Source organism: Chiroxiphia lanceolata, chromosome 5, assembly GCF_009829145.1.
Source record: "Chiroxiphia lanceolata isolate bChiLan1 chromosome 5, bChiLan1.pri, whole genome shotgun sequence".
In the NCBI taxonomy this organism is placed as follows: Eukaryota; Metazoa; Chordata; class Aves; order Passeriformes; family Pipridae; genus Chiroxiphia; species Chiroxiphia lanceolata.
In genome coordinates this window covers 51,505,673-51,532,207 of record NC_045641.1, presented here as the reverse complement: position 1 = coordinate 51,532,207, position 26,535 = coordinate 51,505,673, and the positions used below count along the sequence as shown (strand labels likewise).

The 26,535-nt window shown below is 50.2% G+C and overlaps 1 protein-coding gene across 3 annotated transcripts; it reads left to right on the top strand.

Moving 5' to 3' along the window:
- The first annotated feature begins 2,374 nt into the window (after positions 1-2,374).
- On the top strand, positions 2,375-25,823 carry MGAT3 (beta-1,4-mannosyl-glycoprotein 4-beta-N-acetylglucosaminyltransferase). 3 transcript variants are annotated; one of them, XM_032688592.1, is made up of 2 exons: positions 2,375-2,566; positions 19,106-25,823. In XM_032688592.1, the coding sequence occupies exon 2, from the start codon at positions 19,107-19,109 to the stop codon at positions 20,616-20,618; it is 1,512 nt and encodes a 503-aa protein (XP_032544483.1). In that variant the 5' UTR covers positions 2,375-2,566; position 19,106; the 3' UTR covers positions 20,619-25,823. The 3 variants fall into 3 exon arrangements, with proteins under 3 accessions (XP_032544483.1, XP_032544485.1, XP_032544482.1); XM_032688594.1 differs by lacking the exon at positions 2,375-2,566 and adding an exon at positions 7,965-8,037; XM_032688591.1 differs by lacking the exon at positions 2,375-2,566 and adding an exon at positions 17,810-18,036.
- Positions 25,824-26,535: the final 712 nt, after the last annotated feature.

Genomic DNA, 26,535 nt, shown 5'->3' with positions numbered 1-26,535 from the left:
GACTCACAAATCCAGAACTACATGTGTCTGGAAACAAGGTCCCACTTGGGAGGAGGTACAGATGCAGCTGCACTGGGGTGAAGGAGGTACCAGCACGATATTACATTCAGCGATGTACTAGCGTACACTGAAACAGCAGCCTTCTGCATCATTCTGCTCTGGGCTTACCTCGGGAAAGAAGAGCAAAGTCTTGTCTTTCCTCACTCAAAGATTGAAAGGCAAGGCTAAAATCCCACCCCTCCTCCACATTCTTGCACAGTAACAGAGGAGCAAACAACTTTGGGGAGGCTGCAGGAGCCTGCCTCTCTAGTTAGGAGTGCTCAGTGTGGCAAACACTGTTTGTCACAGGACCAGGGAGCTGTGGTATTGCAGCTGCCTCTCCGTGAGCAGGATGTTATTCTGCTTCTAGATTTGTGGTCTGATGTTCTTGAACATTTGCACTTGCTGGGTGAGCCCGTAAGCCTTTAGTTTTATCACATTAACATGGAAAAGCATTGGCTGTCTCCAAATCACCGCAAGGATAATATTTGAAGCAAAGGGATAACGTTTTATGAGCGAAGGAGGTCCAAAATAGCAACGGTTTCTTCCCGTTAAGTGCCAACCATTCCTTCTGTGATGGGTGTTCACTGGCTGGGGGAAATGAATTGGTGATTGCTGCCCATCCCTAATAGGATTTATACTCCCAGAGCTGAAATCACCCAGACATTCAAGGCTCATGCTGTCACCTCCCAGTCCTTTCAAAAAAAGAAAAAAAAAAAGGCAGTCATGGATTCAATGCAAGTTGAACTCCAGCTGCCAAATTCTCCATGGGGATGTAGGAGCTGAGGGTTTCCTTCAAGCCCAGTTTTCTGCTGGGGACCCATGACTGTCTTCAAGAGCATAGTCTTGGTGAGCAACTTTATCCTGGACCCATAGAGATGGGGATGTTGTTGTCTTGCCAGTGTGTTCCCACCAATATGCTATTGCCGTCATTGAGATGGAGCCTTTCGGTGTCCTCAAGGACTTGTGCTGGTGTGGTATTGTGTCTGCCGCAAAACAACCTCCCTCATACCGTGAGAACTTCCCTTGTTGGATCGTTGTCTTCCTCCTTCATCCTCATTCCTTTCCCTCAGTACTTCTACAATACTCTTGAGGCACTTCTGAATCCAGCTGACCTCTGGCTGTCTTTACTCATCCTTCTAGCTGAGTTTGCAGCGGGGAAAATTCCCCTTCAATTATGTTGTCTCTTTGCCTGAGCCCTGACTGTGCGATCTCCATCTTGGCCTTAAAACTACAAATTAGGACAGCATTTTTCCAAGGAAACCCTCTCTGGTGCTGGCCAGGCAGAAGATCAGTCCGTAAGGCACACTCTTGTGCGTTCCCGTTGGGTTGCCGCAAGTGCTGCTCAACAGAACAGGCAGCTGCAGTTAAACAGAGCCACTTCTCACCTTCTCACCAGCAAACCGCCCAGCTCGCCCATCTGATAAATGGCAGGTTGGAAAGGCGTTGGCACCAATGCTTTGTTTTTAATGTGCTGTTTTTCTAAATTCCCATCAAATGTCGAGGAAGGGTGTACCCTGGTTCTGCTTCCTTTTGACCTTTCTCTCGCTCTTGGCCACAAGGGGTGAGGTCCCACGCGTGTGTTTCAGCATGTTTGTAGCGGTGCCGTTCAGCCGGGGGGGGGGGGGGTTGCGGCAGGGGGTGTGGCAGGGGGGTGGTGGTGGTGGTGATGTTTTGGGTTGGTTTGGCTTTGTTTTCCTTTCCAAAGATGGGCCCAATGTGGAAGAAGGCAGGGAAAAGTTGAATTAAGAAAAGGCAGCTTTTGCGGTTGGGGCGCACGATCGGGAGTCAGCAGACGCAGGTTCTATTTCTGGCACCACAGCAAAACTTCCTGATGTCGCTGGGCAAGGCAGCTCACCCATCTCCACCTTGCCTTGCCTCCCTCCCGCCAAACGACGAGTGCTCCTGTCCTCGCTCGCCCGCCGGGGCGCGGACAGGGATGCGGCCGTGGCGGCTCTGCCGTGGGGCTGCGGGCGGCACGGCGGTTCTGCCTCGGCCCCGCAGCATCCTTGGGGGGCACCGCCTGGCCCGGCACTCGCTACCGCAGCTCGCTCAATAAACCACCCTCGGCCTTGCTGCGTCCGCCCGAACACCCCCCCCCACCCCCATCCAAGAGACTCCTTTGTGCGGGAGGCGGGGGGCGGCAGGGCCGTGCCCCGGGGGCGGGCGGCCCGCGGCGGCGGCGGCCCGGGGGGGCGGGCGGGCGCGCCGGGGGAGGAGACAGGCGGGGAGGGCGGCACAAAAGGGGCTGCTGCAGCCCTGCCCGCTGCTGCCGGCGGGGCTCCGCTCGCCGCGGCTCTGCAGCGCAGCGCATCCTTTCCCGCGGCCGGGAGGAGGTGCCGGGCCGCTCCGCGGCGGAGAAGGAGAAGGCGGAGGAAGGCGGCGGGGGGCTGCGGGCTCCGGGCTCGCCTCTCGCCTCGCCGCGGCCGGCGCCGAGCCATGCCGGGGGGCGGCGGGTGGGCCGGGGGCGAGCGGCAGCCTCGCCCCGCCGGGGGCCCGGCGGGCACCGACACTGCGCCGGCCGGGGGTGAGTGAGCGAGCGGGGGGCGGCGGCGCAGGGGGCGGCGGCGGGGGCAGCGCACACCCCCCGCCCCGCGGCGGCGGGCGCTCAGGGCAGCGGCGGCGAGACCCCACCGGTCCGTTCCCCCCCCCCCCTCCGCCGCTGCTGCCGCCACCTGCAAGTTGTGCCTCGGCCCGGGGGTGCGGCGTCATCCCTTGCGAGCGCTGCCGGAGAGGCTTCCCCCGCCGAGCCCCCACCTTCCCGCTCCTTATTTATTTATATTAGTGCTATTTTTTTATTTCTCTTTCCCCCTCCCCGCGCCCCCCCTATAATCCCGGCATCCCCTGCTAGGGAGCATCGGCTGTGGGGAGGAGGGAGGTGATGCTGTCAGCCCCCTGCCCGCCGCGGAGGGCTCGCCGAGGGTGGAGGCACCATCCCTCCGGCCGGGGCACTGCAGCGAAGGCCCATCTGCTGCCCGGGCTCGACTTGCGAGGAGGGCACGGGCTGGGGATGCGTGCCAAGCCTGCAGCAAGCGAGAAGGAGTAACAGGAGTGCGTGCGTGGGAGGGAAAACATCCATACAAATATATGTGTATCATCATCACCATACTTCCCCTCTGCCCTGCTCTGTCTCCATGTCAGATGGCTATAGTCCCCCCATTGGGGGCTGGCTGCAAAGGGATGTGGGCACCCAAGTTCTCCACGCTGGTGCAGGGCTCTCCTGTTGTCTGCGGGCTGGAAGTAGCTGTATGTCCTGCTGGAGTGACACAAGCTGGTGTAGCTCAGTCCTTGCGAGAGTTTTGCACCTTGGGTGAGTGTGACAGGGTTGATGGGGAACACAGTATCTGCTGCAGCTCTAGACTTCCTCAGACAGCTCAGCAAGGGAGAGTGTGTGGTGCGGGATGGAGTGCCTCAGCCCATGGTTTTCCTGTGGGGATTTCCACAGACTGCGTTTCTGTGAGCCGTGCCTGGGTCCTGCAGGAACCGTGCCTGTTTCCCAGAACTGAAGCTGTGGTCTTGCACCTTTCCCTTCTACCCTAGGGCAGAGCTTGAGTCAGGAGCTAGCCTGCCCTGTCTCCCGCACACAGCGTGGGTGCTGAGCACCTCCTTTCCCATAGAATGGCCCTCCAGTTAACTCCAAATCCCTCCCCTTGAGTGGGAAGTTCAAGCCCGTGAAAACACTTGGTGGCACCACTGCTAACAAATATGACTTGAGTCATCAGGAACCCCCAGCCTCTCTGCAAACTGAATTTCAAATTCCTGCCTACTGCTTATGTATCTCTCACGGTAGCAAGGTACAAATCAGCAGGAACTTTTCGCATCCCTTCCCCAAAGGGTGTCTCTTGTGCTCTGTGGATCCTACCTGCAGAAGTGGTGTTGAGTCCAGCTGGAGCCTGTGATTTTGGAAGCACTTGCAAGTTCCTGTTGCTGCAACCTGGTTGCTGTCAGCTCCTCAAGGGAAGAGCTGAAATCAAGCGAGACCCTCAGAGAGCGGAGAGCCATCTCAGAGGGGAGGGAAAATTATGCAGCTAACTTTCAGTTTCCAAAGCCCCCCTAAACAGAGCTGTAGCACCTGTGCTTGTGATTCAGCTTCAGTGGTAGTGTCAGGAATGTGTCTTCCAAGCTGGAGTGGGAGAAGAGCAGTCCTTTGAGCTGTTCCTGGGGAGCCTCTAGCCTCCCGATACCATTATAAAACAAGCATTGAATGAAAGCTATTGCATACTGTGGAAAAGAAATGAAGCTGTGACTCTTCTACTGCATGTCATAAAAGTCCCTCGAAGATTTATAGCTCCTCTGTGCCCTCAGGTAATTTTGCAGAAGTGGTAAAAAATCCACTGCAAGGTATAACATTCCCTCCCTGTGAGGAGTCTGCTATACCTGTGTAGCTTGTTTATTAATGCCCTGGATATGGAAATTATATCCTTAGGAGAGGGGAGGGATTCTGGCTAGCTGCAGGTGTGTTTTCTTGCCCAGTTTCTAATTTGGTGGCCCAGCCACTGTCTTTTGGTTAGCATACCTTTGGCTATACATGCTGCTGAGGCTCATCTCCATCACATGGGCCCGGAAAGTGAGGGACTGTTTCCAAACTGGGTTCAGGGGCTGAGCCGCCACCTGCCTCCCTCCCTCCCCGCAAGCGCTGGTAAGGTTGTCTGTGTGGCACACAGAGGTTGCCTTAGCAAGGAGGTCAAGAAGAAGGGTGGAAAATAGTGTGTGTATTTGCATGGACGTTGGCTTTGGTGGATGCTCACAACTGTAAACTTATCTGGAGTCCTTGTGCCCAACATGAGATGGGGATAGCTGGTCTGGAGGGTCGCTGGGACTGTGCCGTGATCACAGAGCCTGTTTAACCTCTGCTGGCTGCATGGCAGGCACAGATACGCTCGGTGTACTTGCCTGAGGAGCATACCTATGGGGTTTGTGTGCTTGTGTATGTGCCTTATGTTTACCTTTCTCCTCCTCCTCCCACGTGCAACTGGTTAAGTGCAGTGTGACACTGTGGCCTGCCAGCTTGGTGTAACACGCTTATTGCATGTTTTTAAGGAATGGTCCTGTGACAAACGTGGGTGGCTGTTTGCTGGGTGCGTTTACCATGGAACACCTTCACTCTTGCAGAGTTTATGCTGCAGTAAGTGTGGAGCATATAAGCAATCACGGACATGGCAGTTGTTCAGGACAGTGCACGTAGATGTTGTGCACCTTAGGACAGACAAGTTTCTTTCTCTGGCCCTCCCTTGCTTTGACCTGTCAGCAAGGAGAGATAAACTCAGTCTCATGGCAGGGTTTATAGCTGAGTTTTCAGCTTGGTATGCCTGAGCTTGAGAGTAGCATCTTTAAGGTACATCTGCTATTGTAAATTCACACACACACACACACACACACACACATGGCCCCTGCATCAGATCATAAAAGTGGAGGAAGGAAATGGGGGAATTTGATAACTGAATGATAGGGCAAGCTGGTCCAACATTCATTCCTAAAGGCTGATTAGGTTTTAGGTGGGGTTAGTTGCTCTAAAATGAGCCCTTTGTACATTGTTGGAATCTGTGACCCAATCAGTGGGATGTAGCTGGAGGAGGTGGTGCTAATGAACACTGGTACAGCTGACAGTAACTCTGGCAGAGAGGAAGGCGGAGGGTGTACTGACTGGCACAAGAGATGTCTTCATGTCTTTAGGACAGTGAAAGGTGCTCAAGGGGCTGGTTCATGTTATCAGCCCTGACTATAGAAGCAGAAGAGTGTGGGTAGTTGTCCCCATCTGTTTTTCTCTACTGTCACCCATCAGTTCTGCACAAAAGGTCAGGCTGCATTGTACTTGGCACAAAATGCCATCATGTCATCAGGACACTACAATGAAGCATTACAGTGGAATCTGAAATTTGGGGAAGGTGGGTGCATGGAACAGTGCAATGCAAGGGGATGTGGAGGGGTGTCTGAGGAATGCCTGCTGTTCCCCACCTTGGATGTTCTTGGAAAGGCAGTGATATATCTGCAGTGCACGTGTGGACTGTGCTGTTGGGTCAGTGATGCAGACTGGCCTTGAGGAACTGTGACAGAGCTGCATGGAGAGACCAAGCCCAGAATTGTGGGCAGCTCTGGGTCAGGTTTGGGGTGCTTTGGTAGTCAGAGGAGTGGGTTGCAAGGTCAGGGCTGTGCAGGTCAGGGCTGTGCCACTGTAGCAGTGCTGTGTGAGATGCCAGGACCAGCTGCTTGTGCCAGGGGCCAGGGCAGAGTTGCCCTGCTAGTGAGTTCCCCCTTCTCCTGGGGGATGCGAAGAGAGATGCCATTTGCTGGAGCAGTGGTGTAGGATGCAGAAGAGCACTCCATGCCTGCATTTGTGTGAAATGAACTCTGAAGGAAAGGCAGAAACATAATTTCTTTACCTTCTTTTTCTGACTTCTTTGCATTCCTTGCAGTGCAGACCCTTTACTTCCCCCAAGCTCTTCCTGAAGCACAATGGGTACCTCCTGCTCTTCAAACCTCTGAGCACCTGTAGCAGGGTGGGTGTATTTTTGTGCTCAGAAACTTGCCTGGTAGAGGGGATAGGTGAAAGAGAGTGCAGCACTGCACTTTGAGCTTTCATCAGGCAGGCTGAGGGAAGAAGCAGCGTGAAGGGAACTGGCTGCCTTACAAACAGCAAGGGCTTATTCTAGAGCTGTGACTTAGGAAGTGTTTATTCCCTGCTTTAGGAGACCAGAAGTTACATGAGCTGCTTGCTGTGGGGTCCTTGGTCTCTCATACTGAGATAATGCCCTCCCCCCCCCCCATCTGAATAGGCAGCTGGATGAGCTCAGTTAAGGTTCCCTGTTTCCCCAGCCAGGGGAGTGCCCAGGTCTATGTCTAAACAGGCTTTTTCAAAAAGTTGGCCATGGCTGTGGGATATGACCAAACAGAGCTTTGCCAGCAGTCTTTTTCAGCCCATAATGCACAAGTTGTAAGCAGCAGGAGAGGTGAGGAGAGGTGAATGTGGCTGACCAGAGGAAGAAAGGCAGCGGGGGCATTTCCTCTTTCTGAAGATCATCTGTGTCTCATGTTTTATGACAGGGTTTTTCTCCAAGAACCTCGAAGCAACCCATTAAGCTGCTTTTAATTAGGCAAGCCCTTGGAGTAGAAAAGTTTCTCGTATTTCCCATACGGGGAAACTGAGGCACGGAGCAAGGCTGTGCCTTGCCCAGTGGTAAACACAAGGGCTCCTCAGGAGAGCAGCAACTGGGGTGCAATGCTTCCCCAACTTGCTTTGCTGTTACCTGTCTTGGGAACCCTGGAGAACAGCTAGGTGTGTGTTTGCTGAGCTAGGGTTTACCAATAACTTTCAAGTCACTGCTTGGATCCTGCAGCCCTTTTCACCATAGATATCACCTCCTCCTTGATCTGCTTCCTAATCTGTAATCGCAGTTCCCTGCTGTCTTTCCTTTGGAGCGTCGTTTTCCCCTCTGTGTGTAAATCCATACAGTTTGGGCTAGGGCTAGTGAGCAGAATCAAAGTCCGTGATCTCTTTAAGCTTTGGGGTAATTTTTATCTTAGGTTGTTGCTGCATGTGTCTTGCATGATAGCAAAGCTGCAGCAAGCAGATTTCAAGCATACCTGAAAGACTAATGCAAATCAGACCTGCTGCATAGCGGCTTCGCAACTGTGAAACCTGTGATCTAAGCACAGGTATCTGCTGTGCTGACTTTATCTGTGTTAGGATCCCCTGTTTTGGCATGCAGATACTGGAACTGAGCAGAAAGGAGAGAGACAGCATGGCAGAGACGTGAAAGGGAGTCTCTCTCCTAGATGCTGAGCCCTTTAAGAAAGAAGGGGAAGGTAAGCTAGAGCCCTGAGATTTTAAGCTGGTTGTGCTGAAGCTGAAGAGAGGGCTACAGTAGTGCTTTTAGTTCCTCTTTCCTCTGGCACAAATGCCTCTAGCTGGATAGCAGGGAAAAAGAGGAGGATGGAGGCCCATGCAGACTGAGCATGTTGGGCACGGACAGATCTTGGAGGCTGCAGCAGCCAGGAAAGGTAGGGTTTGGGAAGAAAGCCTGTGTAAGGGCTGAGGGTGGATTGTGCTTGCTGTGTGAGGAAGTCGCGTTTTTGTGGAGGTTGTAGTGTGAGGGCTGGCTCTGAGGCAGAGCAAAGGGCAGGGTAAACAAGGAGAGCGGTGCCCTGGGGTGATCAGCGTGAGCTGCCCGCTGTTGCTTAATGACTCCATTTCCAAGGCAAACCTCGGTAGCCCTGATGTTCAGGGAGGCAATATCTCCTGAAAGCAGAGGAGTGGGGCAGAAAAACAGACCGTGATTCTCTCTGTTTTCAACTCAGCCTTCCCCATACATTGTGCTAGCAAAACTGTTCCTTCTTTACTGCCTCCAGGGTGTTTTTGGTTCCCTTTTCTCCTTCTCACCTGCCCCAGCAGTCCTGTCCTCCCCACCTTGCTCTGTGAGTGCTGGCCAGCTAACCCAATTGGTGGAGGCAAGACCAACCGAGCAGCCTTGCTTGAAAGGGACATAATTTTCTGCATTTTCTCCTGAGGCCGTGTGAGGCCTCTGGAGAAGAAGTGGATTAAAGGAATTGCTGTTTCCCCGTCAGCCCTGTGTCCCCAAATACCTCCTGTCGTGCTGTTGTTCCGTGCAGGCCTGGCTGTGAGCAAGTGGCCATTGTGCTCTCGGATGTTGGCACAGAGCCTCTGTGGCCTCAGAATCCCCATCTAGCAGCAACTTTTGGAGGAAAGGGTTGACCACACCTGCATTCAGCTTGGCCAGGGGGACGATGGGATTGCTTTTGCATAATTTAGCAGTCTCTTGAATTATTTATAGTGCAGTTGTGCTCTGGAACAGAGTCTTCTCGCTTCCCGTGAGCGCCTGGGGGGGAGGGAAAGGGAGTTCGTCAGGCATCCAGAGTCTATCACTTAGTGATGAGGAAGTGCTGTGGGTTTCCTTTCTGCCATGTTTCTTCGCACGTGCCTCTGTGCAGCTGAACTGCCCTGAAAATCCCGTTCTGGTTTCTGCATCACTCAGGTGTGTGATACTGCTGAGCATCTACATGGCTTGGGACTGTGCGAGATGTTCCTGAGTTCAAGAGCCTTGTCTGTGCAGCAAAACTGTTGAGCTGGAGACAATGAATCTTGTGCTTGGATTTAGTCCCTCACTCAATTACTGTGCTGTGCTGTGGATCTGGGGCAGGGATCTTCAGGATTGTTCTCTGAAATATTCAGATGCTTGAAAGCATTTTTTTTCTTTTGAAGGCCCATCTTGTCTTGCCAAAGTATTTTTTAGATTTGGTATGCCATGGTCCGTTGAACTTTACAAGAGATCATCAGGACCTGAGCATTTGATAGATCAGGTGGTTGAGCAGCAAACTGTGCAGCTGCAATTCCCATCACTTCTCAGTGATTAAACCCTGAAGAGAAACCGATTGAGGACAGAGGGAGACTGGGGCAGTTTGTTAAGGCTCTTGCAGCAGCAGAGCATCATGAAGATGAGCTGGGTGGGCTGAGCACCCACCCCAGCTATGTATGAGCTTAATGCTCTTTGTCCCTCTGCCTCACTCTGGCAGGTTGCTGTACCATTCAGATGGGCTGTCCCACTCTTACCCTGCTTGTCCTGTTGATTTCAACATGACCACAGCTCCCCTACCCGCACTGCACATCTTTCTTGTTCATTACTGATTTTCATGGTGTGCTTACACATCAGTTTTGTCTTTCTCCTTTCCTTCCTTTTTGACCTGTCTGTGGCAGCTGACTTCTCAGAAACACAGTTCAATATAAATGTTTGTGTTACTGAAGACCTGAAAGGGGAGGAAAAGGGCTGAGGGTGGAGAAGGAAAGAAACTTGGCCTGTAATCAAGTGATTGTGGCTGTAAACTGCTCTGTCTGCTGTATAGTTGAGCAGAAATACTCAGCTTCCCTGTTTTTAACTGCACAGTGTGTTTGTGGCTTCTGCATTTGGGGAAGAGCCGGCCAGGCAAACACTAGTTGTTCCCTGGACAAGCTGCCCTGTCCTGGTTCTCAGATTCTGCAGCATGAAAACAAGCCCATTCTTTCATCGAATGTTTTACCTCGTCAGGGACATTGGCAATTGGCTAAATGCAAAATTTCTCCTCATCCTTCTCAAGAAATAAGGCAATCCAAGGGAAGAATGTGAAGACAAATGGTCCCCAAATCTATGTAATGTCCAGGATGCCATGTGATTTCACTGATGAAGACTAGCTTTCTCCTTCTTTCCCCTTAGACCTGCTCCCAGTTCTTTCTGCTTGATTTAATCTGGAGATCGAGGTACTGCTTTGCTTAGTGAAAGGGAATGTTTGTGCAGAAGTAGTAAACATATTGTTGAGACCCAGGCCTGCTGCACTGTCTGTAAACAAGATCCAGTCGTCTGTGGGAGGCAGAAGAGAGATTTATGTGACCCTGAGTTAAGTGCATTAGGAGGCTTTTGATTTCATTCTGGGAAACTGCCCCTTTCCGTGGTACCATATGCCTGTTACCGGCATAGAGCCGCTACTGCAGAATTGATTTGTGTGGATTTAATCCGAGGGGCTGTGATGCTGCAGTCAGAAGGATAGCATAAGCAGGGGGTTGCCTCTGCAAGCCAGAGCCTGAGGTGCTCTGCAGAGCCCCTGAGCTCATGCCCTTTGCCCACCCCAGAGGTGGGAGTCTGGGCTGACTTACTCCTGCCCCAGGGCAAGATATTGAAGAGCTCTCTGCCTATCAGCACTTTCTTTACCAAAATAATAACAAAACGAAGTGGCAGCGGGGGATCCAGGCAGCACTGTGTTGAGGTCTTGCCTAAGTCTTGAAAGAGGAAATGAAGAACAAAGGCAGAAGAGACAAATAAATAAGGGTCTGTTCATGGTCCAAGAAAAATTCCCATGGGCTTGTGTAACATTCTCGGGAAGATGTGACACTCCCTGGGCTGGAGTTAGTTTTTGAGAAATGAAAGGAAAGGGGGGAAAAAGGCGAGAGAATTGAGTGGGGGAGGTTGGGGAAGGGGAGGAGAGAAGGAGGGAGAGACACCCTGGAGAAGCCTCTCAGCATGGCGTCAGGTTTCCCTGGCTGTTCCTGGTGAAGAGGGGTTAATGCTCTTTGCATGGGATTGGCTGGTCACCAGACATTCAGAGAAGAGGGGGATTCGGGGGCTGCCAAGTGGGACCCCTGTGGCCTGAAAGGAGGGGAGGAGGGGAAGGAAGAGGCTGGGAATGCTCTTCCAAACAGTAATAGATCAGCTACTGTGGGAAAGTGAGCACACTGCCAAACCCCAAGTAGTTGGTGATGGATGGGGGAGGAAAGAGGGTGGGGATGGAGGGCCAACTCTTCTCCATGGCCACTAGGATCTTGCTGCTATTCCATGGCCTCTATTTATTGTCTTCTAAGGTTTTGATCTGTCTTGGAGAGCTTTTATCCTGGGGATGTACAAACAACTGCCACCCGCTTCAAAAATAGCTGGAGGCAACGTGGTTTCTGCCTGTGTGGGTCTGTGCACTTTACCCATCACCATGGCATCATGTGCTTCTTGCCTTCTTCCTCCTTCAGCTGCCTTACTCTGGGCCCACAGGGCACCTGCCTCACCTTCCTCTGGTCTGTTCAACTTGCATCTCCCTGTTGCTTGGGCTGTTACACAGTAACAGTAAGGGACTGTCCTTTCTTTTGCACAGGGTTTATGTGACATTCCCTTGTGTGTGTCTGCCACATGGTCTTCATTCATGAACCCTTAGCTCTGAACGTAATCTAGACTGTTCACCTTGGAGCTATTCTCAGGATTTGTGACTTGTACTCCACTTGCTTGGCGTGCATGGAGTGCCTGCCAGGATCTGCATTGAAAGCAGTTACCTGCTGCTGGTTCTTCTCCAGTTCCCTCCTTGAGATGTGCTCCTTCCCTGATGCTGCTGGGAGGAATTAGTGAGCTCATGGTGTTTGAATGGGGGCCTTGTTGGAGATCTAGTTAGATGAATAGTGTCTAAAGTTCTGTAATTTTGACTGTATGAGGATGTATCTACTTGATACCACGGTTTTTATGAGAAGCAAACTGGTGAAATAATTTAGAAAGTTTATGCTGGTCAGCTGCTTCTTCCCATGCCTAGGCGTTTTCTTGAAGTTTATTTTTAACCCAGTTAGATCTGCTGCTGATTTGGCTGTAAGAGCAGACTTCCATATGATTGACGACTTGAATTCATATAACTGACAACTGAGAGATGGGTGAGCTGTGAAGGTGGTGAGTGAGGGGAGAGAACCTCTGAAAAAACATCCTGTGTTGCCACATGCCTCGCTTGTGGTCTCTGAAAGCATGATTTTGTTTTATCCTGGGACAACCTGGATTTGTCCTGTCCATCTCTGCAAGGCACAAAGACTAGCTGGGAGGTCTCGCATACTTCTTTGATTACCCCATGGCCTGTCTGAGGACATAAGTTGCTTTTGTGTGCAGTTCTGTCCCTTTTTTCTTTCCTTTTCTTCATGATGGAGTATTCCTCCCTTGTGAGATACCACAATTAATAAGCAAAAAATCTAGCCAACTTGGTTTTGCGCTGCTGTGACCGCTGTGCTCTGGAAGCAGGGAGCAGCAGCAATACTGTGTTTGGCTGGGAGAGGGGCCTCACATCCTTGGTGTGTGTGTGCACTGCTGAGTGCAATCAGCAAAGCCTCAGCTCACCCTCTGATGTCCTGAGAGACCCAACCATGGAGCCAAGTGGTGATGCAATCTCCAGGGCCATCACAGCAGACTTTGTGGAACCAGATGTTTTGAGGAGGCAGTAAGCAGGGTTGAGGAAGAGTCCTTCCAGGATATCAAGCATAAGTGAAGGAGAGAGGTGCTGCTTCTCCTTTAGCAGAAAGAGCACTTAGACTAGTGGTGCTAAGAAATGAAAACTGGCTTCTGAGAGTATATGAAGGATTAGAGTGTGCAGAGGCATCTCTGAAGCCATGAAAATTCCTATGGTGAAACTGGATTTAGCTGGAGAGAGGGGATTAGCTACAAGGGAGCCCAGTACAACTGAAGGATACTGAGAAGAATATTTGACAGATTCCAGTGGAGTTGGAAATCCAGCTTAGTTTTCCTTAGTATGCAGTACTGCACCCTTGTGATGTCCAAGTACTTCTTGGATAAAATTAAATTGGTGTCTTGTAGGCCATTACTGGATTTCACTAGTGTTTTCTAGTCTTCTCTGAGAAGATCTTCTTTTAAACTGGGGGTTGGAGAATTATATAATTATGCTACTATTAGTTTTATGGTAGCTACGGTAAGAACAGTCTGTTCGAGTGGGGGGTTTTATAATGGACTCTGAAGGTGTTCGGATGCTGGTCTGTTCTGCTGATTTCTGGAAGATCAGTCTTGAGCCAAAGTCTTGTCAGTAAAGACCACTTTATCTCCAGGTCCTGTGTGTTCTGTGAGGAGGGTTAAGAGCTGCTTTGTCCCACAGCGTGCAGCTGCCTCGCTGAGACTGGAGATGTGGCATCTAAAATAACCAAATAACTAAATATCAGGACAAGACACTTGAGAGAACAGTTGAAACAATGAAAGCCCATAGAAAGTGTGGAGTCCAAAGGTACTGTGCTTCTAGAGTTGAAGAGGTGAGCAGCCACAGACTGGAGGCTTTGTGTTGCATCCATCTTAGTTTCTGTACGCAGCAGACGGTAGCAGCTGGTGTGGAGCACTTGGGTTTCCTAGAAGAATGTGTAGAAGAGACATCTGATTTGTTTGGTTTTTGACCATAGATGTTGCTGGTCTGTTGAGACCTAGCAAGGTCTTGTGGTTGACTTTTACATAATGTGTCTGCCTTCCCTAGGAAGGGGAAGGCAATACCTTTGTTTGCGCTGTGTTATCAGCCTTCCCTGGCCAACTTCACCTTAGTCTTGTGTAGATGCACCCTTGAGCTGTCTTTTTTTTTTTTTCTTCTTCTTCAATCGAATTTTCTTCCTGGCTTGATGAGACCTACTAATGGTGTGTGGATGGCAGCTCTGGGAATTATGGTGGCACCCTGTTGAGTGGTCACCTTATATCTCCGCTCACCTCCCTGTGGAAATGGAGGGAAGGTGCTCATGACAGAGCCTCACTCTGCCTTAGTTGCTAAGTCAGGTCAGGCTGTGTTGGATGGCTTGCTCCAACTGTTTGGGCTGTCAGCAAGTCAGTGGCACCTCGTGGTCAGTTGCCTCAAAGCTGCAAAGGAAATACAGAGCACGAGGTATTGGTGTTTTGCATTAGTGCTGTGGGCAGCAGCTCTTGGTGAAGGTCACGGGAGAATGTTGTATCCCGTCCTTGGAACGTGAAGGGAAGCCGATATGGACCTGCTTACATTCAAACCACCTTGTGCTGTGACTCTGCCAGAACTTCTTGCTAACATCCTCATAGCTTGCTGTCCCTGAAAACACCATGGTATCCTTCACATGAGAGAAATGCTGAGCCCTAGCTACCTTCTGGTACATCTTGCTCCTCTACACTTTTTCTGCTGTCCAGCTTTGTATGATATCTTCTCTTCCTACCATTAAGCAAAGCACAGTCTTGCTGTCCCTGAGCTTGCTTTGGTCATAGACAAATACAAGTTTTATAGTTTCTCCTTCAGTGAGTGTTTGCAGAACAAAAGTAACTTGATATTTTAAGAGCGTTTAGAGTACTGTGGCTCTGATGCCTGTTGAGATTTCTGTTCCCTGGGGATGGCAGATAGTGCTTCAGAAATGCAGAGCCTATCCCATTTGTCTCTAGCTGGAGAGAGCTGGGCCCTTGCTATGGAGGATGGAAGTCATACTGGATTTTAATCTACCATGTGAAAGCAATTCACATTTGTGAACTGAGAGCTTTGTGTTGAAGTGTCTGAGTGATGGGCAAATATGTTACTGCATGGGTGTTATGGGATAACTTTAGGCTGAGGAGATGAGCATTTTGGTATTGGGGAAAAACAGAAGCTTCTGCTCTGACTTGTTCTCCACAGGAGCTTTTCTCCTGTAACCGTGGGAGAAATCTAAGGAGTCTTGCATTCCATGCCCTAATGGGATGGAGTGTGGCATAGCATGCATCCAGCAGCTTGTTAGTGGCCTCTTGCCAGTGTTCTCCAGAAGAGAGCATTAGGGCTGGTGAACTGCCAGTACTTACCGATGCATATCTTTTTCTCTGGCTTCCTGAAAAATAAGTATATGATTTCAGGATGGTATAAATCAACCGGTCACTTGATATAATGGCAAAGTAAAATGCTAACAGGTGCCTGGGGATAACTCATGTGCGTACGACCTCTAGCTTTCCTCCTTCTCTGAAAGCCCTTCACCTGCATGGTAGACACAGAACTTTAAGCACGGAAATATCAAAGGGATCCCTTACAAAAAGAAGCTTTCAGCTTGTCTTGCCAGGACTGAGTGTTGCTGAAGCAGTTTGTGTTTCTTAAAGAGCTTTGTCTTAATAGAGCTGACTGTCCATACTCCTGGCTTTTTGTTCTACTTGAACATTAAAGCTTTTCTTATACTGCTGTTTTTAACCTGACAACAACTTGATCACTCTCCTGGAGATCAAGTTGACTTTTTTTTTCCTCTCCTCACTCAAAATTGTCTTGCTGTTTTCTGTGTTCCTGGTAACTGATGGCTGCTTTGTGTTAGAGCAGCTGGGCTCCTTTATGACAAACTGAGATGTCTCTCTGGCTGGTACCTCCTTTCTCATTTCCACCACATGTAAGTGTTTTGGGGGGGGCTAATAACAGTTTCTCTGCTGGCCTTTGTCTCTGACTAGCTACCACTCAGACACATCTTTCATTGCAAGGCTGATCAGAGGATATGGGAAGGGATACGTGACTGTTATTTAGTTTCTTGACTCACCAAAGGGTGCATGAGTGTTCTCCACTCCCTGGCAGAGGAATCCCTGGCATGTGAGAATGAAGGTGGTTCCCAGGGATGAGATTTTGAAGAGGACACACCTTGCTTCTTTGCTTCCCCCCCTTTTAGGAGGGGATAGGAAATATGTTCATCCTCCCACTCGAGCAGTGGAAATGGCCTCCTGGGACATGTCAGCGGTGGAACAGCAGAGGGTACTGCAGGGTCAGCTTGCTTTGACAGAGCTGCAGGGGCTGTGCACACCAGCCTGGCTCTCCCAGGCACAGGCGGCAATAGCGGGGGAGGCAGCGCAGCTGTGCCCAGGGCTCATTGTGCCACTGGGTGAAGAGCTGCAGAGCCGTGTGCTGAGCCTGACAGATACTGATGTATGCAAATGTCAAGTGAGGAAAATATGGTTTGGTTCCTAAAACTGTGTGTCCTGCTATGTTGACACGGTGCACTACATCTCAGAAAGTGGAGCAGTTTGTTGAATGTCAAGAGTTATGGCTTTTTGTCTGGGAGTTTACTGTGGCACGCAGAGCATTACAGCCATCTGAGAAAATGATGTGCCTTATGCAATTCCTTCAGCGCCTGCCCTCAGTCCTGGGCTGGCCCAGAGGAGGCTGGCTGCCCTGCGTTTGTGCGTCCTGTAGGAACTGGAGCGAAACCAGCGTTACCTGGCATTACCATATTGGAGCAGGTCAGCCATTTATCTTGCCTAGGTTTCAGCAACCTGATGTCTGGAAGTAGTGCCTTGGAGAAGGCACAGGACACCTGACTGGAGAAAGCTGTACTCATTTACCAGTGGCGGACACTTTCTCCTGACAGCCAGTCACGGCTAATTTAGTATTTTTGGCTTCTAGTGCCCTTCTCTTCCCCACACTTCAACACACAGAGCAAAAGCTGGTGACATGCAAGGGAAAGGCGCTGAATACTCCTCTATCTTCCAAGTGATCTTGCTGCTTCTGTGAGACATTAGTAGAGACTTCAGGAAAAAAAAATCCTGGACATGATGAGATGCTCTTGGGGTTTTCTGCAGCCCCTTATTTTTCTCCCATGAAGCTTGACAGCAAACCCCAAGATGATTCTTTATGGTTTTTAACTGGAGAAATCCAGCCCCTTCATGGCTGGATCACCACAAAGGTGTGACCTCCCACCAGGTGGGCCATGACCAGGTGTGTGAGGTCAGGCTGTGGAGCTGTGGTGGGTGGGTGCAGGTGAGGCTCTGCCCTGGTGCAGCCCCCTGAGGAGAGCCACCATTTCCTCCCTACCCACTTGTCTGACAAGATGGTCTCCCGGGGGTGCACAGAACCGGCACCCTGCCCTGCCACTGACCTGTGCTGTGTCGAAGTATATCAAACCCAGTACTAAACATTAAACAATAGAATTAAGCTGTCTCTTTTTTCCTTGTTTATTTTTCTTTTCATTTTTAACTCTCCCATGGCCGTGCTGTAACTTTTACCACCAGCTTCAGGCTTGCAGTCCTTCTGTCAGAGCTTGACGTGGGACTCCTTGCCCTGCCACCCAAGTGCTGGGGACAATGTCAGTGGATGGTTGCTCTCACTAAAAACACAACTGCAAAGTGTCCAGAAATGCTTGTCGCTGAGCTGTGAGGTACAACTGTGGACAACCCCTCTACCAAAGTCTCTGTCAGAGCCATCTGTGGAGAGCCAGATGCCTTCCTTTGGGTGGTTCCTGTTTGTCTAAATGCTTTATGGCTTTTCACGTTAGTATTAAATTCCCCTCAGGTTAATCAGTAAACATGCTCTGTGTCTTATTTAATACCCTCTGAAGCGGTGGGAGCAGGGTGGGTGCTTCTTCCCTCTGCTCCTACAACCTGCCCATGTGCCAGCCTTGAGGAGCCCTTGGGCAGGGGAGCAGCCTGTGGGGCTAGGGGTGTGGGGCAGCTCCCCTGTGGCTCCCAGAAGCAGGGACTACCTCCTATGAAGGCATTGCTGGCACCATTATGTGCCATGTGGAAGCTTTATAGGTGTGGTGTCTCTCGGGAACTTTGGCCCTAGAAAGGGAGACTGCTGGGGGCTGAAAGCCACCATAGGGAGGAGCACGTTGTGGAGGGAGCAAAGTGGTACATGTTGTGTGCATGGGGATCTCTGCCTCTCCCTGTCACTGCATGGAGGGTTTCGTGCTCCAGTGAGCAAAGGACAGCCTGTGGATTGCAAAGGGCTCTTGGATGATCTTGCCATGCCTAGCTTCGCCCCAGCTTTCCTTTCCCTAAGCAGCACATGGTGAGCACCTTTTCTCCTTTTTCCTTGGTGGAGCATTGTGTGATATTTGATTTTTTTAATCTTATTTTTTTTATTTTTGTCCTTTTTCTGGACTGTAGTCTTCAATCGCTTCTCTGCCTGACAGCAGCTCTGCATTCCTTGCCTGGGCTGGAGGTGGGGAGGTAGTCTAAGGAAGGATGAAGGCAATATTTTGTGGCGTTTGGAGGGAAGGATTCTGCACTGCTGGCTTCTTTCTGACCTGACACAGATCCATCATGATGGCACAGTATTACCAGCAGAGACAGTGAGGTGTTTATTTTAGTCACCTTGAATCCAGATGCAAAAAACCCTCAGCATTTGGTGCACAGAAAATGAAAGGCAAAGGGCAACATTTGGAGATAAAGAGGACTTGAGAAGGACGGTAGAAGAGTTAATGTGAGAGGATCTTAAACTTTTATTTTTGTTTTCCAGTTCCCCATGTGAACTTGGGTAGCATTTCCTAGGAACAAGGGTGTTTTTTTAGGGTGTGTGTTGAGCAAACACTGAGAAAATCGGGGGAGTGTAGGCTGCCTCTGGCAGTCTGACTTAATGGTCTCGGTCCTTTAGAACTGCCTCTCTTATACTGGTCATGTTTCAACCATGTCCCCTCTCCACACACACACTCTCACCCTTCCTCCTCGCTCTCTATTTTCCCCCAACGCTCTGGTGATGCACAGTCTGAGGAGGTCTACATTCATTTTGTTTCTGGGACAAATCTGCCAAGTGCAGTGAGTTCACTGGATCATGAATTCCTGTTACTCTGGACTTCCTGTCTTTCTACCCCATTGCCAGTGCCTTTCTTGTCTCATTGGATTTATGAGACTGTGACTGATCTAACAGAGGTTCAGCTTGGTGTAATATAGCTGAGGCAAAAGACCCACTGAAGATGGCAGGGGGTGGGGGAAGTAGTTCCTGGATTCAAGTGTCTGAAGATGCATGCTGAATTTGGACCAGCTTTCTGCCATCCCCAACCTGTTTTTCTAACAATGGTAAACTTTTTGCACTTCAGTAACTATTGAATGTGACTTTCCTTTTCATGGCTCTTCCACAGGATGAAGATGAGACGCCATAAGCTCTTTCTGACTCTCTGCATGGCTGGTCTCTGCCTCATCTCCTTCTTGCACTTCCTCAAGGCCCTTTCCTATGTCACCTTCCCCAGGGAGCTGGCTTCGCTTAGTCCCAATCTCGTCTCCAGCTTCTTCTGGAACAATGCCCCTGTCACACCTCAGGTCAGCCCTGAGCCAGGGGGTGCAGAGTTCCTCCGCACACCCTTGTACTCTCACTCCCCCTTGCTCCAGCCCCTGCCTCCCAGCAGAGCCAGCGAAGAGCTGCACAAAGTTGAGTTCGTGCTGCCAGAAGACACAACAGAATACTTTGTCCGTACCAAAGCTGGTGGCATTTGCTTTAAACCAGGCACCAAGGTATTGGAGAAACCACCACCCATGGGAGGTCGGCTGGAGGAGCGAGCGGATGGCGCGGCCTCGGGGCGGCCGGTTCGCAAGCCACTGAGCGCCAGTGGAGCCAAGCGGCGCAAGTGGGTGGAGTGTGTGTGCTTGCCGGGCTGGCACGGCCCCAGCTGCGGCGTCCCCACTGTGGTCCAGTACTCCAACCTGCCCACCAAGGACCGCCTTGTGCCTCGGGAGATCCCCCGGCGGGTCATCAACGCTATCAACGTCAACCACGAGTTTGACCTGCTGGACGTCCGCTTCCACGAGCTGGGAGACGTGGTGGATGCTTTCGTGGTGTGTGAGTCAAACTTCACAGCCTATGGAGAGCCGCGGCCCCTCAAGTTCCGCGAGATGCTCCTCAACGGCTCCTTTGACTACATCCGCCACAAGGTGCTCTATGTCTTTCTGGACCACTTTCCCCCCGGTGGCCGCCAGGATGGCTGGATTGCTGACGACTACCTACGTACCTTTCTCACCCGGGATGGCGTCTCTCGCCTCCACAACCTGCGCCCGGATGACGTCTTCATCATTGATGATGCTGATGAGATCCCGGCCCGTGATGGCGTGCTCTTCCTCAAGCTCTACGATGGCTGGACAGAGCCCTTCGCCTTTCACATGCGCAAGTCACTCTATGGCTTCTTCTGGAAGCAGCCAGGCACCTTGGAGGTGGTCTCAGGCTGCACCATGGGGATGCTCCAGGCTGTCTATGCTACTGACGGGATACGATTGCGACGCCGTGAGTACTACACCATGCCTGGTTTTCGGCAGTATGAGAACAGCACAGGACATATCCTGGTGCAGTGGTCGCTGGGCAGCCCCCTCCACTTTGCTGGCTGGCACTGCTCCTGGTGTTTCACCCCTGAGGGGATCTACTTCAAACTGGTGTCAGCCCAGAATGGGGACTTCCCCCGCTGGGGTGACTATGAGGATAAACGAGACCTCAATTATATCCGGGAGCTGATCCGGACTGGTGGCTGGTTTGATGGTACTACGCAGGAGTATCCCCCTGCTGACCCCAAGGAGCAGATGTACGCTCCCAAGTACCTGCTGAAGAACTACCAGCGGTTCCGCTACTTGTTGGAGAACCCCTACCAAAAAGCAGAGGGTGCTGGGTGAGGCCACGAGGCTCAGGCTCGTGTGGGAATTCAGAACTTCACAATAAAGGGAAAGAGTCAGGTGTTTTCGTCTGTTCCTTTTCTTTCTTTTGTTTCCTTTGTTTACGGGCAGGGTGTGCCATTTCTCTGGGGTCTCTGCCCTCCCCCCCCCCTTCTTCTTTTTCCCTTCATCCCAGGGTGATGCCTGGGAACCTGAATTCCTCAGTCACATGGGCAGGAGGAGGAGAGATGTTGGGGACCTACTCTGATAGTAGCATAAAGACTTTATTGCATCCTCCAAACCTCTCCTGCTGCCTGGAGAGAATCTCTGCAGCCAGCTGGCAGATTTTCCTCCGGGAGAGGCTGGGAGGGTACCGTGGGGAGAGTGGGCAACTGTTCCCATCCACCCTCATCCTTCATGGATTGGAGCAAGCACAGATGCAAGCCTGGGCTATTCAGTGAGCGTGTGAGTCAGCAGACACAAACTGATGCAAGTGGCCATGTCTGATGTGTGTCACTAGCATTTTTTGGATGAGTGAATGTGCAGAAACATCTCAGAATGCTTTTTTGTTTTGTTTTGTTGTATACCTCTATATTCAGAGAGTATTTTGGGGAAGGGGAATCCTTTGCTTCTGAGGTGTCCTCCCCAAAATGCATCCCCCTCTACAGGTTTAATGCATCTGGGCTGTATGTTGCCCCAATGCTCTACCAATCCTGGAGCAGGCAGATGGGAAGCAGAGGAGAAAGCTGGCTTTTGTTGTTTGCTTTTTTCCACTCATTTTCTACCCCTGCCCCCATGACTCTGAACTGGCTTGTCCCACAGAAGCCAAAGTGTTTTCCCCTGCAGTATGTACTTCTGTTGGGGCTGGGATAAGCTGCAGGGAGCTCAACCAGATGGTGAGAGTGTGTGTTTGCAAGTGCATGGTTTCCTATGTGCATGAGTGCTAACATGCATGGGTTCGATGTGCACGTGGGCATTTGTTACCAGTACTGGGGGGGAAGGGGGCATAGTTGGGCTTGGCTGTGTGTGCTTTCAGGAAATAGTGGGATCCAGAAGCTGCGAACTCAGTCTTGGCATGGATGACTTCTTGAGGAAGTCATACAAGAGGACCAGAGATAGCATTGGCTCTGCATAGCAGTGCTATACATGTCGGACTGTTGCATGCCTCTCTGACTGCCTCTGCAATCCCACAGGCAGTGCCTGCTGCAGAATTGCTGCTTACACATGCTGGCTATTCCTTCTTACCATGAGGTAGTAAAAGGGAGAAGATGAAGGGCAAACTTCTGAGTTTGTTGTGGGGGAAGCAGAGCTGGTCAAGGCACAGGATCCATCTGTCTGCTCTTAGGGTGTGAGTGAGCTCATGAAGAAACAGGCCATGGGCAGATTCTCATGGGGCCAAGAGACTGTTTTGGGACTACCATGCAATCCAGAGAGTGTGTGCAGCCCACATCTCCAGCCTGGACCATGCAGAGGGGAGGGGATCTAGGAGGACGCTAGTTGCAGCTGTCTGGGCTGGTGTCTGCTCAATTTGCCAGGGATGGGTAGTGAGGATCTGGCCTGTTGTATTGGATTGATTCAGTTCATTGAAGAGGCAGATTCATGTCTCCACCCTTCCTTAGCAGATGGCTTGACAGGGTGCCCAGACCCTGGACCATAGCAGGTAGAGGGTGAAAAACATGATGAACTTGCTCTCTTAGCCTTGCAGTGGAAAGACTGACTCATGTTCCAAGCAGAGATCATATGGAGGAGGAGAAAGAGGAAAACGTTGGCATAAAGAAGTGTGACCCTTCTGGCCAGCTGTTCTAAAGCAGGGGGGTTTCCTTTGCCCTTAGCTCCACCAGGGCTCTGTGTTTTTGTGTTGTCCAGCATGTGCCACCCTTGTGCTTCATTCCTATCCACAACTCTCTTTTTCCCTCCTAATCCCTCTCTAGAGAAGGGGAAAATGTCAGCAAAAGTAACTTGGTTGCCTAAGAAGACTGAGACTGGAACAGAGTGAAGATGAACATCTTTTTTGATCAAATTGAGATGCAGTTCATCTTAGCTCCTTTCATGTCTTGTGTGCCATAATGCCTGCTTATAAGAACTGAAGGAACCTCTTTTCTTGTTATTGGGTTTTTTTCGTCTTTTTAAATCACTGTTCTCACTTTTGTTGTGTCTTCTCCTCAGGCAGAAAGCCCCCTTGGGAACTGGGTGGAGTGAGAAGCTTTGCTAGGCAGAATGCTCTTCCCCCACAGTGAAGTTATGGCTCTTCTAAGTCCAGACTTGTTGATGCAGTAGAAGGGACTCTTGTCATAGTCACGAGGTCCTGGTGCCAAGCGACTGTGTGGAGGTCTTGGGTGTAGAAAGATTATAGAGAAATGGGGACCCAGCTGAGAAAGGAGGAGCCTGTGTTGAGCAGGATGAAAGCTGTACCACCGAGGCTGTAGCACAAGGGGAATGTGCTTTCCCTGGGGACAGCAGGAGGAGAGCAGGTGTGTTAGCTCATAGGATTCAGCAGCTGAAAAGTATAGCAGGAAGAAGCTATTTCTCATTTTTACTCATAGGAGAGAGCCTGAGATTTGCTCTTGGACCTTTGGCATTGCCTTGTCTTAGTGATTGTAACACGAGGCCAATGCCAGGCTTTGCTGGAGACAGAAGAGAAAGACAAATCAGTCTTTGCATGAGTGCTTTGGCATCACTGGAGCCCTCTGAAGCAGGGGCTGAAGTGCCTGTGTGCTGGGACTGCACCTCATTATCTTCCACAGTGGGAGCAGCTTCTCATCTAATACTAGCCCTTCTCATGCATGGCCATCCTCAGGGATTTTTAGTGCACTGCAAGTCATGTGTTCAGTGTTGAGGTATGGCCCTTGTCTCTTGGGAGTTTCAGATAAGTCTACAGCTGCAGTATCTGCAACTCCTGTTCCTGAAGTACAGCCTGTTGTCTTCTCCATTATTTGCTCCATCATTCTCCTCTTCTTCCTCTGAATTGTTTTTCCCTTTTGCCCCCTTAGGCTGGAGGAGAAGGTCCTACTGGAATAGCAATGCTCAGGTTCTTCTGTAGGACTCTGGCCCTGTCTGCCTTCTGGACTTACTCACTTCCTAACTCTAAGGAAATTAAATTTAAACCAGACTTCTGTTGTGGTGGAAGGAAGGGGCTTTACAGATGAAATGCATTCTTTTTTGTTTCTCTTTCTCAAGAATTGTTTAAACATTTTTTTGATATAAGGCCAAACTAGTCAATGTTTCTGTCTAATTTGTCTGGCTAGCCCTGTGTTTATTATCCTTAGGGAGCTAGAATGCTTGTCATTAAAAATCTTCCTTTTTGTCCCTGGAGGAACAGACACCAGCAAACTGACTTTTGCACAGTAATTTTCCAAGGTAGTGGCTTGCCCTCTGTTCAGCCTTGCCTGTACTGCTGTGCTAGGACCTCTGCCACCAGTGCATGGAGGGGACAGCCACCCCCCAGACAACCACCACAAGAGGGAACCCAAACGCTTGTGGGTGTATGAGGTGGGAGAAAGGCAAAGTAAGAGGCAGATTTCTGTTAGATCGTTTCCCAGTGCTGAACTCTGAGGTGAGTGTTGAGACTCCGTCATCTTATCTGAACCAGGTACTGAGGCTTGAGAAGGACCAATAACCCTGTCCTGCCTCTGGGCTGGAGCTGGGATAAAATTACCAGAGCCTGAGGTCTGTGGGTTGTTGCAGCCATAAACAGTGAAACCTGCTGTCTCTCTGGGGGCAAACTCTATGGTGGAAGGAGGGAATGCATCACCTGCAGCCCTCTTTGGCCTTGTGCTTTTCCTTTCCCAAGATGTTTCTACCTTCAAATTGGTGCAAAGGAAGGCCAGGTAGTAGGTGAAGTAGTGAGTGGCACACCCAAGCCTTGCATTTCTTTCTGCCTGCCTATCTTCTGTCGTCTGTCTTAGTGCTTCCCACCTGAAAAAGGAATTGCGTGCCCATGCATGGCTTTAGTTGGAGAACCCATCTTCCTCCTCTGCCCTGAGTGAAGGGAAGGACATGGGCTTTGGTGGACCTGCAGCAGCTGAGTTTGCTAAAGCAGGGGGAGTAGGGCAGGTTAGACATCTTTGCCCCTTTGTGTGTAATGCCATGCCTAAGTGACAGACAGAAAAAAAAGGGTGATTTTGTGCCTGTGTGGTTGGTATGAAGGGTGACACGCTCAAGCCCACTCTTGCTGTTGCTTTCTCTGATCCCTGTATCCTGCTAAGGTGTTTGCTGTTGTGCTGCTCAGGCCAGCCTGTTCTTTGTGTCTCTGTGACAGGTAAACAAGGAAACTTTGTGTCCTCCAGGTAACGTGAGTTGTGATGGAGGGAGGGTATTCATTCCCCTCCGCTCACCTTGGTGTGTCCTTGTGGGCTGTTAGTGTCTCTTCCCCTCTTCAATATCCCCCAGGCTCTCTCCCTGTCTCCCAGCTCCTGCCAGCAATCTCCATGGCTGCTATGCCTCTGCACTGTGAAGACACGTGTCCAGGGTCACTCCTGGTGCGATTAGTGAACACTGGTGGCGAAGAGGAAGGGATGACTCGTCCTGGCTTCATTGGTCTCTAACCTTGGTGAGAAAGGAGGGAAATGAGTGGGAAAATGGATCCTGTATCCCTCCATTATTGTGTTCTCCCTACCCTCCCCAAACCCCTCCTTTCTGATATCTGAGACATTGGACAAACTCACGTTATGGAAAGAGAAGGAAGAGAAGGGGAACTGGAGAGTCAGGGGGTAACAGGAGGGGCTCAGATCCAGTACCAAGAAAGAGCCGTTTCTAATGCAATACACTGTAATTTTAAAGTTTTGGGGACTATATGTATTGGATTAAGAAGGGATCTGAAATACTCTGAGACTCTAAGAATTTGAACCACTGGTTTTTCCTTCCTGTGAGGATGATGATGCAGTATCATCCTGGAGGTGGTCCAGCAGCACTTCTGAGCCTGGGATCGACCTGGACCTACTGGTGGTGTTGCCCCTGGAGTGGCTCCAGAACACCCTACTTTGGAAAAAGAATGTGTGGACTTGCCAAAAAAACAAAAAGAAAAGAAAAAATAAGAGCATCTGCAAATCTCCTTTCCACTCTGTAATTTATAAACAGCAAGTAATAATGAACTTTTTGTAAGGATAAATCAAATGTACATTCTGAAATCATTTTCTCTGTAAATGGTTGGATTTCATTTCACCCTTAAAGGGATGCTTAAAAGGAGGAGATAATAATAAAAATAAAAAAATTTACAAAGTATGAAAAGATGTGTGTGACACCTTTTATTTCTGATTGCCTCGTGGAGGGGCTGCTGGAAAATGGAGTAAGGGAGCCTCCCAATCTTGGTGGAACACTGTTCCCAAGAAGGGAGATTGAGGGGGAGCCCAGCTAAGTTTGGGGACTGATTGCTGATTTTGTGGGCCCAGGTCAGACCTAATCTGCATGTTAAGTGAATATAAACATGTAAAAGCATAAGAGTGGGGAACAATGGCTGCTAAGTGGTTTTCAGAAGAGCTGGTGGATGGGAGAACCAACGTCACCTGCTCATGAAATGGTATTTTGACACCATCTTTGCTCCCTTGGATACGTCCCTTTTTCCAAGTAAAGCACTGGAAATCCTGAAGCCCCAAATTAAACCTCTCCATTGCAGAAATGCCTCTCTGGCACATGACCTCCTTGTTTTAGTTTATTTTTAAACCTGTCTAACATAGTTTTGGCTGTTCCCATTACTTGGTATCAAAGCCTGATCCTGCTCTGAATCCTTCTAAACATCCAGCCTCTAAAGTGTCTTTGGTAAGGGCCTTTTGTAAGCTCATGTGCCATCTACTGCCATTTCATTTCTTACCTTTTAAGTGTCTTAGACTTCAGGTTCCAAGATAGTGACTGTAAACATCATAGGTTAGTTTCCTCATAAACATTAGCTCCAGTGCATTCCCCTCTTCTTTCTGCCTTCCATGTCAGCCTAGCGTTTTCAATT

Bases quoted from the DNA above. Each gene is read 5' to 3' on its own strand.
- MGAT3 (XM_032688591.1), top strand. From the start codon at position 17,993: ATGCCTAGCTTCGCCCCAGCTTTCCTTTCCCTAAGCAGCACATG. The intron at 18,037-19,105 runs GTGAGCACCTTT...GCTCTTCCACAG, and splicing joins CTTTCCCTAAGCAGCACATG to GATGAAGATGAGACGCCATA.